Source organism: Pseudophryne corroboree, chromosome 12 (assembly GCF_028390025.1).
Source record: "Pseudophryne corroboree isolate aPseCor3 chromosome 12, aPseCor3.hap2, whole genome shotgun sequence".
In the NCBI taxonomy this organism is placed as follows: Eukaryota; Metazoa; Chordata; class Amphibia; order Anura; family Myobatrachidae; genus Pseudophryne; species Pseudophryne corroboree.
This window is the reverse complement of record NC_086455.1, coordinates 160,799,159-160,816,090: the sequence shown is the minus strand read 5'-3', so window position 1 is coordinate 160,816,090 and position 16,932 is coordinate 160,799,159. Positions and strand designations below refer to the sequence as shown.

The following is a 16,932-nucleotide window of genomic DNA, read 5'->3' as shown; positions in this document are numbered from 1 at the left end:
TCCAGTCACATAAAGCCAGGTGCAGTCACAGAAAACGTTCTGGATTCTAAAGAGATTTTTAGAGCTTTTTGTATCGTAGCTGATACAGTAGCCGTACCTCATCCCCTTGTGCAGACAGTTGCTACAGTAACCGTACCTCATCCCCTTCTGCAGCCTGTGATATAGTAACCGTACCTCATCCCCTTGTGCAGCCAGTGATACAGTAACCGTACCTCATCCCCTTGTGCAACCAGTGATACAGTAACCGTACCTCATCCCCTTCTGCAGCCAGTGATACAGTAACCGTACCTCATCCCCTTGTGCAGCGAGTGATACAGTAACCGTACCTCATCCCCTTGTGCAGCCAGTGATACAGTAACAGTACCTCATCCCCTTCTGCAGCCAGTGATACAGTAACAGTACCTCATCCCCTTGTGCAGCCAGTGATACAGTAACAGTACCTCATCCCCTTGTGCAGCCAGTGATACAGTAACCGTACCTCATCCCCTTGTGCAGCCAGTGATACAGTAACCGTACCTCATCCCCTTCTGCAGCCAGTGATACAGTAACCGTACCTCATTCCCTTCTGCAGCGAGTGATACAGTAATAGTACCTCATCCTCATCCCCTTGTGCAGCCAGTGATACAGTAACCGTACCTCATCCCCTTCTGCAGCCTGTGATATAGTAACCGTACCTCATCCCCTTGTGCAGCCAGTGATACAGTAACAGTACCTCATCCCCTTGTGCAGCCAGTGATACAGTAACCGTACCTCATCCCCTTGTGCAGCCAGTGATACAGTAACCGTACCTCATCCCCTTCTGCAGCCAGTGATACAGTAACCGTACCTCATTCCCTTCTGCAGCGAGTGATACAGTAATAGTACCTCATCCTCATCCCCTTGTGCAGCCAGTGATACAGTAACCGTACCTCATCCCCTTCTGCAGCCTGTGATATAGTAACCGTACCTCATCCCCTTGTGCAGCGAGTGATACAGTAACCGTACCTCATCCCCTTGTGCAGCCAGTGATACAGTAACAGTACCTCATCCCCTTCTCCAGCCAGTGATACAGTAACAGTACCTCATCCCCTTGTGCAGCCAGTGATACAGTAACAGTACCTCATCCCCTTGTGCAGCCAGTGATACAGTAACCGTACCTCATCCCCTTCTGCAGCCTGTGATATAGTAACCGTACCTCATCCCCTTGTGCAGCGAGTGATACAGTAACCGTACCTCATCCCCTTGTGCAGCCAGTGATACAGTAACAGTACCTCATCCCCTTCTCCAGCCAGTGATACAGTAACAGTACCTCATCCCCTTGTGCAGCCAGTGATACAGTAACAGTACCTCATCCCCTTCTGCAGCGAGTGATACAGTAACCGTACCTCATCCCCTTGTGCAGCGAGTGATATAGTAACCGTACCTCATCCCCTTGTGCAGCGAGTGATATAGTAACCGTACCTCATCCCCTTCTCCAGCCTGTGATACAGTAACCGTACCTCATCCCCTTCTGCAGCCAGTGATACAGTAACCGTACCTCATCCCCTTCTGCAGCCAGTGATACAGTAACCGTACCTCATCCCCTTGTGCAGCCAGTGATACAGTAACCGTACCTCATCCCCTTGTGCAGCCAGTGATACAGTAACCGTACCTCATCCCCTTCTCCAGCCAGTGATACAGTAACCGTACCTCATCCCCTTGTGCAGCGAGTGATACAGTAACCGTACCTCATCCCCTTGTGCAGCGAGTGATACAGTAACCGTACCTCATCCCCTTCTGCAGCCAGTGATACAGTAACCGTACCTCATCCCCTTGTGCAGCGAGTGATACAGTAACCGTACCTCATCCCCTTGTGCAGCCAGTGATACAGTAACCGTACCTCATCCCCTTCTCCAGCCAGTGATACAGTAACCGTACCTCATCCCCTTGTGCAGCGAGTGATACAGTAACCGTACCTCATCCCCTTGTGCAGCGAGTGATACAGTAACCGTACCTCATCCCCTTCTCCAGCCAGTGATACAGTAACCGTACCTCATCCCCTTGTGCAGCGAGTGATACAGTAACCGTACCTCATCCCCTTGTGCAGCGAGTGATACAGTAACCGTACCTCATCCCCTTCTGCAGCCAGTGATACAGTAACCGTACCTCATCCCCTTCTGCAGCCAGTGATACAGTAACCGTACCTCATCCCCTTCTGCAGCCAGTGATACAGTAACCGTACCTCATCCCCTTCTGCAGCCAGTGATACAGTAACCGTACCTCATCCCCTTGTGCAGCGAGTGATACAGTAACCGTACCTCATCCCCTTGTGCAGCGAGTGATACAGTAACAGTACCTCATCCCCTTGTGCAACCAGTGATACAGTAACAGTACCTCATCCCCTTGTGCAGCCAGTGATACAGTAACCGTACCTCATCCCCTTGTGCAGCCAGTGATACAGTAACCGTACCTCATCCCCTTCTGCAGCCAGTGATACAGTAACCGTACCTCATCCCCTTGTGCAGCGACTGATACAGTAACCGTACCTCATCCCCTTGTGCAGCGAGTGATACAGTAACCGTACCTCATCCCCTTGTGCAGCGAGTGATACAGTAACCGTACCTCATCCCCTTGTGCAGCGACTGATACAGTAACCGTACCTCATCCCCTTCTCCAGCCAGTGATACAGTAACCGTACCTCATCCCCTTGTGCAGCCAGTGATACAGTAACCGTACCTCATCCCCTTGTGCAGCCAGTGATACAGTAACCGTACCTCATCCCCTTGTGCAACCAGTGATACAGTAACAGTACCTCATCCCCTTGTGCAACCAGTGATACAGTAACCGTACCTCATCCCCTTGTGCAGCCAGTGATACAGTAACCGTACCTCATCCCCTTCTGCAGCCAGTGATACAGTAACAGTACCTCATCCCCTTGTGCAACCAGCTGATACAGTAACCGTACCTCATCCCCTTCTGCAGCCAGTGATACAGTAACAGTACCTCATCCCCTTGTGCAGCGAGTGATACAGTAACCGTACCTCATCCCCTTGTGCAGCCAGTGATACAGTAACCGTACCTCATCCCCTTGTGCAGCCAGTGATACAGTAACCGTACCTCATCCCCTTCTGCAGCCAGTGATACAGTAACCGTACCTCATCCCCTTGTGCAGCTAGCTGATACAGTAACCGTACCTCATCCCCTTGTGCAGCGAGTGATACAGTAACCGTACCTCATCCCCTTGTGCAGCGAGTGATACAGTAACCGTACCTCATCCCCTTGTGCAACCAGCTGATACAGTAACCGTACCTCATCCCCTTGTGCAGCGAGTGATACAGTAACCGTACCTCATCTCCTTGTGCAACCAGCTGATACAGTAACCGTACCTCATCCACTTCTGCAGCCAGTGATACAGTAACCGTACCTCATCCCCTTGTGCAGCCAGTGATACAGTAACCGTACCTCATCCCCTTGTGCAGCCAGTGATACAGTAACCGTACCTCATCCCCTTGTGCAGCCAGTGATACAGTAACCGTACCTCATCCCCTTGTGCAGCGAGTGATACAGTAACCGTACCTCATCCCCTTCTGCAGCCAGTGATACAGTAACCGTACCTCATCCCCTTGTGCAACCAGCTGATACAGTAACCGTACCTCATCCCCTTCTCCAGCCAGTGATACAGTAACCGTACCTCATCCCCTTCTGCAGCCAGTGATACAGTAACCGTACCTCATCCCCTTCTGCAGCCAGTGATACAGTAACCGTACCTCATCCCCTTGTGCAGCCAGTGATACAGTAACCGTACCTCATCCCCTTGTGCAGCCAGTGATACAGTAACCGTACCTCATCCCCTTGTGCAGCCAGTGATACAGTAACCGTACCTCATCCCCTTGTGCAGCCAGTGATACAGTAACAGTACCTCATCCCCTTGTGCAGCCAGTGATACAGTAACCGTACCTCATCCCCTTGTGCAACCAGTGATACAGTAACCGTACCTCATCCCCTTCTGCAGCCAGTGATACAGTAACAGTACCTCATCCCCTTGTGCAGCGAGTGATACAGTAACCGTACCTCATCCCCTTGTGCAGCGAGTGATACAGTAACCGTACCTCATCCCCTTGTGCAGCCAGTGATACAGTAACAGTACCTCATCCCCTTGTGCAGCGAGTGATACAGTAACCGTACCTCATCCCCTTGTGCAGCGAGTGATACAGTAACCGTACCTCATCCCCTTGTGCAGCCAGTGATACAGTAACAGTACCTCATCCCCTTGTGCAGCGAGTGATACAGTAACCGTACCTCATCCCCTTGTGCAGCCAGTGATACAGTAACAGTACCTCATCCCCTTGTGCAGCCAGTGATACAGTAACCGTACCTCATCCCCTTGTGCAGCCAGTGATATAGTAACAGTACCTCATCCCCTTCTGCAGCCAGTGATACAGTAACCGTACCTCATTCCCTTCTGCAGCGAGTGATACAGTAATAGTACCTCATCCTCATCCCCTTGTGCAGCCAGTGATACAGTAACCGTACCTCATCCCCTTCTGCAGCCTGTGATATAGTAACCGTACCTCATCCCCTTGTGCAGCGAGTGATACAGTAACCGCACCTCATCCCCTTCTCCAGCCAGTGATACAGTAACCATACCTCATCCCCTTCTCCAGCCAGTGATACAGTAACAGTACCTCATCCCCTTCTGCAGCCAGTGATACAGTAACCGTACCTCATTCCCTTCTGCAGCGAGTGATACAGTAATAGTACCTCATCCCCTTGTGCAGCCAGTGATACAGTAACCGTACCTCATCCCCTTCTGCAGCCTGTGATATAGTAACCGTACCTCATCCCCTTGTGCAGCCAGTGATACAGTAACCGTACCTCATCCCCTTCTGCAGCGAGTGATACAGTAACCGTACCTCATCCCCTTGTGCAGCGAGTGATACAGTAACCGTACCTCATCCCCTTGTGCAGCGAGTGATACAGTAACCGTACCTCATCCCCTTCTGCAGCCAGTGATACAGTAACAGTACCTCATCCCCTTCTGCAGCGAGTGATACAGTAACCGTACCTCATCCCCTTCTCCAGCCAGTGATACAGTAACCGTACCTCATCCCCTTGTGCAGCGAGTGATCTAGTAACCGTACCTCATCCCCTTCTCCAGCCAGTGATACAGTAACCGCACCTCATCCCCTTCTGCAGCCAGTGATACAGTAACCGTACCTCATCCCCTTGTGCAGCCAGTGATACAGTAACAGTACCTCATCCCCTTGTGCAGCCAGTGATACAGTAACAGTACCTCATCCCCTTGTGCAGCCAGTGATACAGTAACAGTACCTCATCCCCTTGTGCAGCCAGTGATACAGTAACCGTACCTCATCCCCTTCTGCAGCCAGTGATACAGTAACCGTACCTCATCCCCTTGTGCAGCCAGTGATACTGTAACCGTACCTCATCCCCTTCTGCAGCCTGTGATACAGTAACCGTACCTCATCCCCTTGTGCAGCGAGTGATACAGTAACCGTACCTCATCCCCTTGTGCAGCCAGTGATACAGTAACAGTACCTCATCCCCTTGTGCAGCCAGTGATACAGTAACCGTACCTCATCCCCTTCTGCAGCCAGTGATACAGTAACAGTACCTCATCCCCTTGTGCAACCAGCTGATACAGTAACCGTACCTCATCCCCTTGTGCAGCGAGTGATACAGTAACCGTACCTCATCCCCTTGTGCAGCGAGTGATACAGTAACCGTACCTCATCCCCTTGTGCAGCGAGTGATACAGTAACCGTACCTCATCCCCTTGTGCAACCAGCTGATACAGTAACCGTACCTCATCCACTTCTGCAGCCAGTGATACAGTAACCGTACCTCATCCCCTTGTGCAGCCAGTGATACAGTAACCGTACCTCATCCCCTTCTGCAGCCAGTGATACAGTAACCGTACCTCATCCCCTTGTGCAGCCAGTGATACAGTAACCGTACCTCATCCCCTTGTGCAGCCAGTGATACAGTAACCGTACCTCATCCCCTTGTGCAGCCAGTGATACAGTAACCGTACCTCATCCCCTTGTGCAGCGAGTGATACAGTAACCGTACCTCATCCCCTTGTGCAGCCAGTGATACAGTAACCGTACCTCATCCCCTTGTGCAGCGAGTGATACAGTAACCGTACCTCATCCCCTTGTGCAACCAGCTGATACAGTAACAGTACCTTATCCCCTTGTGCAGCCAGTGATACAGTAACCGTACCTCATCCCCTTGTGCAGCCAGTGATACAGTAACAGTACCTCATCCCCTTGTGCAGCGAGTGATACAGTAACCGTACCTCATCCCCTTGTGCAGCCAGTGATACAGTAACCGTACCTCATCCCCTTGTGCAACCAGCTGATACAGTAACAGTACCTCATCCCCTTCTGTAGCCAGTGATACAGTAACCGTACCTCTTCCCCTTGTGCAGCCAGTGATACAGTAACCGCACCTCATCCCCTTGTGCAGCCAGTGATACAGTAACAGTACCTCATCCCCTTCTGCAGCTAGTGATAAAGTAACCGTACCTCATCCCCTTCTGCAGCTAGTGATACAGTAACCGTACCTCATCCCCTTCTGCAGCCAGTGATACAGTAACCGTACCTCATCCCCTTGTGCAGCCAGTGATACAGTAACCGTACCTCATCCCCTTCTGCAGCCAGTGATACAGTAACAGTACCTCATCCCCTTCTCCAGCCAGTGATACAGTAACAGTACCTCATCCCCTTCTGCAGCCAGTGATACAGTAACCGTACCTCATCCCCTTGTGCAACCAGTGATACAGTAACCGTACCTCTTCCCCTTGTGCAGCCAGTGATACAGTAACAGTACCTCTTCCCCTTGTGCAGCCAGTGATACAGTAACAGTACCTCATCCCCTTGTGCAGCCAGTGATACAGTAACCGTACCTCATCCCCTTGTGCAACCAGTGATACAGTAACCGTACCTCTTCCCCTTGTGCAGCCAGTGATACAGTAACCGTACCTCATCCCCTTCTGCAGCCAGTGATACAGTAACAGTACCTCATCCCCTTCTCCAGCCAGTGATACAGTAACCGTACCTCATCCCCTTGTGCAGCGAGTGATACAGTAACCGTACCTCATCCCCTTCTGCAGCCAGTGATACAGTAACCGTACCTCATCCCCTTGTGCTGCCAGTGATACAGTAACTGTACCTCATCCCCTTGTGCAGCCAGTGATACAGTAACCGTACCTCATCCCCTTGTGCAACAAGTGATACAGTAACCGTACCTCATCCCCTTGTGCAGCCAGTGATACAGTAACCGTACCTCATCCCCTTGTGCAACAAGTGATACAGTAACCGTACCTCATCCCCTTGTGCAGCCAGTGATACAGTAACCGTACCTCTTCCCCTTGTGCAGCCAGTGATACAGTAACCGTACCTCTTCCCCTTGTGCAGCCAGTGATACAGTAACCGTACCTCATCCCCAGCTGATACAGTAATCGTTGATATGGGCAACGCCAGCACTTCTCAGTTGTAGAAGCGTTAGTACATTTACCCTTGTGTCTTGTGTATAGAACGATTTAGCAAAGTCTTTCTACTCCATCATCTAGATCATGGCCGTTTATTACCCCGGATGATACAGCTATTTAACCGCCCTAGTTCTTATAGAAGTACTTACTGCAAACTGCCGGTACCCTCCCACAATTGTCTCATTAGATCTTGTTGGCTCATGACTAGCTGAAAACGTTTTATGAACCTGCTGGATCTACTAGAAGACATCTTGTTACAGTCACACACGTTATATGTATCAGTGGAGTCAGAGAACGTACGCTATCGGACATCCCCAGTGTAAGCCGTGGTCACATTGTCTTCTGGTGGCTCTCAGGTTGGTCCTGTTGCTCTGGGTGAGATGCAGCCGCCTGCCACCCATGCAGAGGGACCGCACAACGCCAGGGACCAAGGTAGCCGCGCACACTGGGCGGTGAAAGTCATCTACCCGTTGGTTTAACAGGCACAATAGTGATCATCATCATTATATTTGTTTAGGGCCAGAAGTGACCTTGCTGAGTGATCCTCGTTGTATGTGTGGCCTGGTATCCAGTCAGAATGTTGACATGGACATAAGTTTGACAAGAAAAATTATGACATGGTTAAAGTGTCAACATGTTTATCAACTCCACATTTAACATGATATGCAGACACTGTGATGCGGGATCCTACAGGCAGGTTCCTCTGCTATTCAGAAGCTATGATGCGGGATCCTACAGGCAGGTTCCTCTGCTATTCAGAAGCTATGATGCGGGATCCTACAGGCAGGTTCCTCTGATGTCAGACGCTGTGATGCGGGATCCTACAGGCAGGTTCCTCTGATATCAGACGCTGTAGTGTGGGATCCTACAGGCAGGTTCCTCTGATATGCAGACACTGTGATGCGGGATCCTACAGGCAGGTTTCTCTGATATCAGACGCTGTAGTGTGGGATCCTACAGGCAGGTTCCTCTGATATGCAGACACTGTGATGCGGGATCCTACAGGCAGGTTCCTCTGATATTCAGAAGCTATGATGCGGGATCCTACAGGCAGGTTCCTCTGATATCAGACACTGTGATGCGGGATCCTACAGGCAGGTTCCTCTGACATCAGACACTGTGATGCGGGATCCTACAGGCAGGTTCCTCTGATATTCAGAAGCTATGATGCGGGATCCTACAGGCAGGTTCCTCTGATTTCAGACGCTGTGATGCGGGATCCTACAGGCAGGGTCCTCTGATATCAGACACTGTGATGCGGGATCCTACAGGCAGGTTCCTCTGATATCAGACACTGTGATGCGGGATCCTACAGGCAGGTTCCTCTGATATGCAGACACTGTGATGCGGGATCCTACAGGCAGGTTCCTCTGATATCAGACACTGTGATGCGGGATCCTACAGGCAGTTTCCTCTGATATCAGACGCTGTGATGCGGGATCCTACAGGCAGGTTCCTCTGATATCAGACGCTGTGATGCGGGATCCTACAGGCAGGTTCCTCTGTTATGCAGACACTGTGATGCGGGATCCTACAGGCAGGTTCCTCTGATATTCAGAAGCTGTGATGCCGGATCCTACAGGCAGGTTCCTCTGATATGCAGACGCTGTGATGCAGGATCCTACAGGCAGGTTCCTCTGATATCAGACGCTGTGATGCGGGATCCTACAGGCAGGTTCCTCTAATTTCAGACGCTGTGATGCGGGATCCTACAGGCAGGTTCCACTGATATCAGACGCTGTGATGTGGGATCCTACAGGCAGGTTCCTCTGATGTCAGACGCTGTGATGCGGGATCCTAGAGACAGGTTCCTCTGATTTCAGACGCTGTGATGCGGGATCCTACAGGCAGGTTCCTCTGATATGCAGATGCTGTGATGCAGGATCCTACAGGCAGGTTCCTCTGATATCAGAAGCTGTGATGCGGAATCCTACAGGCAGGTTACTCTGATATGCAGAAGCTGTGATGCGGGATCCCACAGGCAGGTTCAGGTTCCTCTGATATCAGACGCTGTGATGCGGAATCCTACAGGCAGGTTCCTCTAATATGCAGATGCTGTGATGCAGGATCCTACAGGCAGATTCCTCTGATATCAGAAGCTGTGATGCGGGATCCTACAGGCAGGTTCCTCTGATATCAGATGCTGTGATGCAGGATCCTACAGGCAGGTTCCTCTGATGTCAGACACTGTGATGCGGGATCCTACAGGCAGGTTCCTCTGACGTCAGACGCTATGATGCGGGATCCTACAGGCAGGTTCCTCTGATATCAGACGCTGTGATGCGGGATCCTACAGGCAGGTTCCTCTGATATCAGACACTGTGATGCGGGATCCTACAGGCAGGTTCCTCTGATATGCAGACACTGTGATGCGGGATCCTACAGGCAGGTTCCTCTGATATGCAGACACTGTGATGCGGGATCCTACAGGCAGGTTTCTCTGATATCAGACGCTGTGATGCAAGATCCTACAGGCAGGTTCCTCTGATATCAGACGCTGTGATGCGGGATCCTACAGGCAGGTTCCTCTGATATGCAGACACTGTGATGCGGGATCCTACAGGCAGGTTCCTCTGATATCAGACGCTGTGATGCGGGATCCTACAGGCAGGTTCCTCTGATGTCAGACACTGTGATGCGGGATCCTACAGGCAGGTTCCTCTGATATGCAGACACTGTGATGCGGGATCCTACAGGCAGGTTCCTCTGATATCAGACGCTGTGATGCGGGATCCTACAGGCAGGTTCCTCTGATATGCAGACACTGTGATGCCGGATCCTACAGGCAGGTTCATCTGATACGCAGACGCTGTGATGCGGGATCCTACAGGCAGGTTCCTCTGATATGCAGACGCTGTGATGCCGGATCCTACAGGCAGGTTCCTCTGATATCAGACGCTGTGATGCCGGATCCTACAGGCAGGTTCCTCTGATATCAGACGCTGTGATGCCGGATCCTACAGGCAGGTTCCTCTGATATCAGACGCTGTGATGCGGGATCCTACAGGTAGGTTCCTCTGATATCAGACGCTGTGATGCCGGATCCTACAGGCAGGTTCCTCTGATATCAGACGCTGTGATGCGGGATCCTACAGGCAGGTTCCTCTGATATGCAGACACTGTGATGCGGGATCCTACAGGCAGGTTCCTCTGATGTCAGACGCTGTGATGCGGGATCCTACAGACAGGTTCCTCTGATGTCAGACGCTGTGATGCGGGATCCTACAGGTAGGTTCCTCTGATATCAGACGCTGTGATGCCGGATCCTACAGACAGGTTCCTCTGATGTCAGACGCTGTGATGCGGGATCCTACAGACAGGTTCCTCTGATGTCAGACGCTGTGATGCGGGATCCTACAGGCAGGTTCCTCTGATATCAGACGCTGTGATGCGGGATCCTACAGGTAGGTTCCTCTGATATCAGACGCTGTGATGCGGGATCCTACAGGCAGGTTCCTCTGATATCAGACGCTGTGATGCGGGATCCTACAGGCAGGTTCCTCTGATACACAGAAGCTGTGATGCGGGATCCTACAGGCAGGTTCCTCTGATATCAGACGCTGTGATGCGGGATCCTACAGGCAGGTTCCTCTGATATCAGACGCTGTGATGCGGGATCCTACAGGCAGGTTCCTCTGATATCAGACGCTGTGATGCAAGATCCTACAGGCAGGTTCCTCTGATATCAGACGCTGTGATGCGGGATCCTACAGGCAGGTTCCTCTGATATCAGACGCTGTGATGCGGGATCCTACAGGCAGGTTCCTCTGATATCAGACGCTGTGATGCGGGATCCTACAGGCAGGTTCCTCTGATATCAGACGCTGTGATGCGGGATCCTACAGGCAGGTTCCTCTGATATCAGACGCTGTGATGCGGGATCCTACAGGCAGGTTCCTCTGATGTCAGACGCTGTGATGCGGGATCCTACAGGCAGGTTCCTCTGATATCAGACGCTGTGATCCGGGATCCTAGAGACAGGTTCCTCTGATATAGGGACACTAGGTACAAAAGTATACAAGGCAGAATATGTGCAATAACAATAACCCAGCAAGGTATCTCTGCAACACCTCTATTTGAATATAGATCATTTGCACCTAATCTACAGCTGGGAATAATTGCTGAGGCTATTAACAGATCTCCATGACGACCACTGGTGGTAGAATTAGAGAAAGCAGATCCCATGTGGAACTCTATAGTGGCCACTAGTGGTGAAAGTGGGTGAACAAAGCAGAAAATTAAAACAATGTTTGGAGCTGAATTACAGGAATCCGCAGATCGCCGGAACCCTTTAGGAGATCAGTACGCTATAAATTATTATAGATGCTTTCCTGCTTGGGTCAGATTTATAGAGCGCAATGTTCAGTATATCACATAAATGTTCCGGCACCTGTGGTCTGGACTTCTGTATGAAAATGATCAACTTTGTTTTTAACTACGTTTCCGTTTTAAGCAGGATGAAGCCCGTAAACAGCAGTAATGACGTATCGTCAGACGCCTTAGACTTTGACAGAATGAAACAAGTGAGTTGTGCAATAATTAGGTCTCTCAATGTGTTCTTATTTTTGTGGGGGTGAAGGGATTGGGGAAGGGGGGGGTATACCATCATACGCGGCGAGAGATTTACATATTACTTTATGGTGGTCATTCCGAGTTGTTCGCTCGCTGGCTGTTTTTAGCAGCCGTGCAAACGCTATGTCGCCGCCCACTGGGAGTGTATTTTAGCTTAGCAGAAGTGCGAACGAAAGGATCGCAGAGCGGCGGCAAAGTTTTTTTGTGCAGTTTCAGAGTAGCTCAAAACCTACTCAGCGCTTGCGATCACTTCAGACTATTCAGTTCCTGTTTTTACGTCACAAACACGCCCTGCGTTCGTCCAGCCACACCTGCGTTTTCCTGGCACGCCTGCGTTTTTTCGAACACACCCTGAAAACGGTCAGTTAACACCCAGAAATGCCCACTTCCTGTCAATCACTCTGCGGCCAGCAGTGCGAATGAAAAGCTTCGCTAGACCTTGTGTGAAACTACATCGTTTGTTGTAATAGTACGTCGCGCGTGCGCATTGCGCCGTATGCGCAGAAGTGCCGTTTTTTTCCCCCTCATCGCTGCACAGCGAACGAAAGCAGCTAGCGATCAACTCGGAATGACCCCCTATATCTTAAGGGTATGAATAAAAAAGTGTTGTTGACCTTAGCAACTAATCAGATTGCAACTGTCATTTTCCCAGCGCAGTATAGAAAATGAAAGCAAACGCCTTATTGGTTGCTAAAGGCGACAGCACTTTTTCCCCTGTAATCTTTGCACCGGTTATCACAAAGGTCCCTGTAGTTGCTGCTCTGGGCAGTGAATATAGCCGATCACAGATTCTGGTGTTAGGAATAACACTGTGCGTGCGTCTTCTGCACGCCGTCACTTACTACAGTATCTTTGTTTCATCACTAGGAAATACTAGAGGAAGTCGTTAGAGAGTTACATAAAGTGAAAGAAGAGATTATTGATGGTAAGTTATAAATATGTTTGTTTCTGTGCTGTAATGGGGCTGGGGGTGACTGTCAGTTCTGGAGGTGGGAGGTGGGGCCCCTTCCCCCGGGAATCCTCCCCTGCTACCCTGCCATCTCCAGCACCGACCAAGCCCTTATAAAGTCATCTGTAAGCTTTTCCCCTCCGGCATCGGATACAGGCACATACTGTAGGTAAGTACATGGTGAGATATAACCACATTATTCTTGTTTTTTTTTTAATTTTTGTATTATATTTTATGGTGTTGTTGCGTCATTGCCTTGGAACGCATCACACTGAGCCGGAACCATCTATCAGACGTATTCTCCCACATGCCGGGAGATGTGTAGAGGAAATGTCAGCGTTCCAGAGAACTGCCTGCCATCTTCATATAGGGTGTCCTGCTGCCATTGTAATTAATGTAGGACAGTATCGTGTACCTCATATAGGCACCTTATATAAACGTCTTAAAGAACGATAATTGGACATTGGGCCTTATTCAGTAAGGTGCTTTTTAGCAGAATCTGCAATCCTTTGAATCTAGCTGCTGGGGGCCGCTGATCACAGCGTGATCGCTGAAATTGTGGATGCCTCCTGCCGACGCAGGAGATCAGCCGCAATTTTTTAGCTCGGAGCAGCTGCATGTGACGATATGTGGTCGCCCCGAAAACGCAGAAGACACGCCCCACGTTCACGCCGCCGTGCCCCCGTTTACCCTGTGCCTCCCCTGCAACGGGCCGCTGCCCGTCCCGCAAACGCCTCTGCCTGTCAGTCAGGCAGAGTCGTTCGCAGTTCATGCTAACCATTAGCATTAACTGTGCACACCCGCGCAGGACGGGACCTGAGCATGCACAGTGGGGGCCGTCGGAGAAACTGCGGTCGGATTGCGATTTGCGATCCAAACTGAATTTGGCCAATTGTTCATTAATGTATATTATATGCGTATATTTGCACACACACACTTTGGTCGCTGTTTGTATACATATAGAGAAAGACGAAGGGTTCTATACCCCACGTGGAGCCGCAGTGCATCAGACCCACAAATGGTAATGTGACACAGTGATTGGCTGTTGCAGCAGGTGCACTTAGAGAGGCGGTTCTGCACAAGGAAGTGGTGTCTTTTAGGGACTGAGTGACTGGGGAACAGTCAGTACCTACTACTACAAGCTAGGAGCAGCATGTATATTAGCACAGACAAATCTGAAAAAAAAAGACATTTTGTTTCACTGCCAGTATCTTCATGAGGAAGCTGCAGGGGTGCAGATCTCATATATCTGGGTGTACGACTTGAGCGGAACCCAAAGGAAAAATTAAAACTGTGCATCCATCTAAACTGCTAAAAAGCCGCATCCCGCGTGCATCCTACAGTGTGTAAGCACAGAGGCGCGGTAGCGATGCACGGTATCGGAAATGTATTGGAAATTTGCTGGGCGGTAACTGGGAGGCGGCTACTCAGATGTACAAAAATGGTTCATGTTACGGGAGAGGCGTGAGCGTTTCGAAGAAGTGGGGGCAGACTTAGACGCATAATAGCTCACATTGCCCGCCGTACTCTGACGGAGCAAATTTGTTAGCAGATGGGCAAAACCATGTGCACTGCAGGTGGGGCAGATGTAACACGTGCAGAGAGAGTTAGATTTGGATGGGTTGTGTTAAAACTGAAGTACAAATTGCAGTGTAAAAATAAAGCAGCCAGTATTTACCTTGCACAGAAACAAAATAACCCTCCCAAATCTAACTCTCTCTGCACATGTTACATCTATATATATAATAAATGGTGCTCCAGCCAATCAGCTTCTAGCTTTCATGTGTTTGGGAAATGGCAGTTGGGAGCTGATTGGCTGGAGCACCAATTATCATACACAATAAGTTGTAAATAGCTAACACTCATTGATAAATGGGCCTCCGAGACGGAATCTCCTGACCTGGGAGCATGTATCAGATAAAGCGGCACAGTCTATGAAAGGCAGATGCTGTCCAACTTCTCCACTTTGGGCTGTATTCAATAACTGTCGGAAGCTGCCGTCTTGTCGGAAAGAAGGCAGCTTCCGACAGAAATAGGTCGGAAGGGGTTCCGACCTATTCAATAGGGGCTCATTTTTTCTGACAAGTCAAGAATTCCCGACTTGTCGGAAAACACGTGGATCGGCGGAATAGACGCAGATCCACGTGCTTCTGTCGGAAATGGGGCCAAATCCGACAGGTTTTAGCCCCCTTTCCGACAAACTCAATCCGACTTGAAAACAAGTCAGATTGAGGTGAGGAGAGGAGCGGTGCTGCGGGCGGCGGGGAGAGCCGAGATCGACGGCCGGCGGGGGGAGCTGGCTGCGGGGGACATGTCTGCGGCGGCTGGGGGAGGCGCTGCAGGGAGAGAGGTGCCTGGCTGTCCCCGGCCAGCGCACCTCTCTCCCTGCAGTGCCCCCCCCCGCCACAGACATGTTACCCCGCTGCCAGCACATCCCGCCGGCCGCCGATCCCTGCTCCCCCCGCCACCCGCAGCACCTCTCTTCCTGCTGCCAGCTCCTCCTGCGGCTCCACACATGTCCCCCGCAGCCAGCCCCTCCCGCTCACGGCCGCCGATCTCTGCTCTCCTGGCCGCAGCGGCCTGACAGGACCCTCTGTACGGCCAAATCCGACAGTCGGATTTGGCCGTCCATTGAATAGGGGTTGTTGGATCCATTCTGACAACTGCATGTCGGAATGGATCCGACTCCTATTGAATATACCCCTTTATCTTTCTCCAAGGCTTGATACATTTCCCCCCCCCATACAGTACAGTCAGTGTTGTCACCATAAATTCTGTAGATTAACGTTAATTATTTTTTTTAATTGTTTACTTTCAGCTATCAGGCAGGAGCTGAGCCGAATTAGTACAACATAATAACGGAGAGAGCGGTCCGGTCTGGGAACGTACAGTAGAATCCGAGTAGAACTGACGCGTTGAGTGTTGCATTGGTCATTGACTTATGGACAGAACCTGCACTCCGTACCCTTATCCTTAGCAGACACTTTCAAGCACGGAGCCTTGGATTTGCTATCAATCTTACCATGAGAGGAAATTACTGAAACGTTTTACATTTCTGGATTATATATAGAATTTTTTTTTTTTTTTTTTTAGACTTCATCTGAAATTGCGCACCAACATTTCTCAGCCTTTTTTTTTTTTGTATGATATATTTGCTTATTTAAATGCATTATTTTTCATTTAGTACTAGTTTAAATAATGAAGGAGGAGAATTGTCGGCCATTTGCTTCCGTAGGATGACTGCACAGTAATTTTAGTCTGCGGTGTTAGGACCCTTTTTGCCAACGGAATTTTATTGCAGAATCACGAGAGAAACCAGACTCACATTACAAACAATCGTACGGTGACTAAAATAAAGACATGATTTCCACTGTCATCACAATATTACAGCGGTACATCAGTGCACCACAGTATCTGTATTCATATTGGTAATAAACTGTTTATTGTCCAAACGGGGGGGGAGTGTGTGGTCTTTCTTTAAGGAGAAAGTAAGGAGCAAACAAAAAAATCCTAGAGAGCTTTCCTTGGCTGATATTTAATGCCGGACTCAGACATAACGGTGTACCGTGATAATGCCAGGAACTTGGGAATGTTTGGTGCCGTATAAAGAAAAGGAGATGTACATAGGGGGCTAGACTGTTTATTATTGGGTATTTCTGTAAATGTAGACTGAAAAGAATTGCACACATTGATACGTCAAGTGGCCACAGCAGGTCAATTTCGAGGGGGTAATTCAGACCTGATCGCAGCAGCAAATTTGTTAGCAGTTGGGCAAGACCATGGGGGTCATTCTGAGTTGATCGCTCGCTAGCTAGTTTTAGCAGTCGTGCAAACGCTATGCCGCCACCCACTGGGGAGTGTATTTTAGCTTAGCAGAAGTGCGAACGCATGTGCAGCCGAGCTCTGCAAAAACAGTTTGTGCAGTTTCAGAGTAGCT

The 16,932-nt window shown here is 50.1% G+C and overlaps 1 protein-coding gene across 11 annotated transcripts in view; it reads left to right on the top strand.

Annotated features, from left to right (window-relative positions):
* EVL (Enah/Vasp-like) overlaps positions 1 to 16,447 on the top strand; it is a 191,993-nt gene extending 175,546 nt beyond the window's left edge. For 7 of the 11 annotated variants that reach the window (XM_063948353.1, XM_063948352.1, XM_063948354.1 and 4 more), the window contains 3 exons: positions 11,928 to 11,997; positions 12,914 to 12,971; positions 15,814 to 16,447. In XM_063948353.1, coding sequence (XP_063804423.1) covers positions 11,928 to 11,997; positions 12,914 to 12,971; positions 15,814 to 15,851 — 166 coding nt within the window. In that variant the 3' untranslated portion in view covers positions 15,852 to 16,447. The remainder of the gene's footprint in view (positions 1 to 11,927; positions 11,998 to 12,913; positions 12,972 to 15,813) is intronic. The other 4 variants (XM_063948351.1, XM_063948356.1, XM_063948359.1 and 1 more) reach the window with 1 other exon arrangement.
* The last annotated feature ends 485 nt before the right edge of the window (positions 16,448 to 16,932 follow it).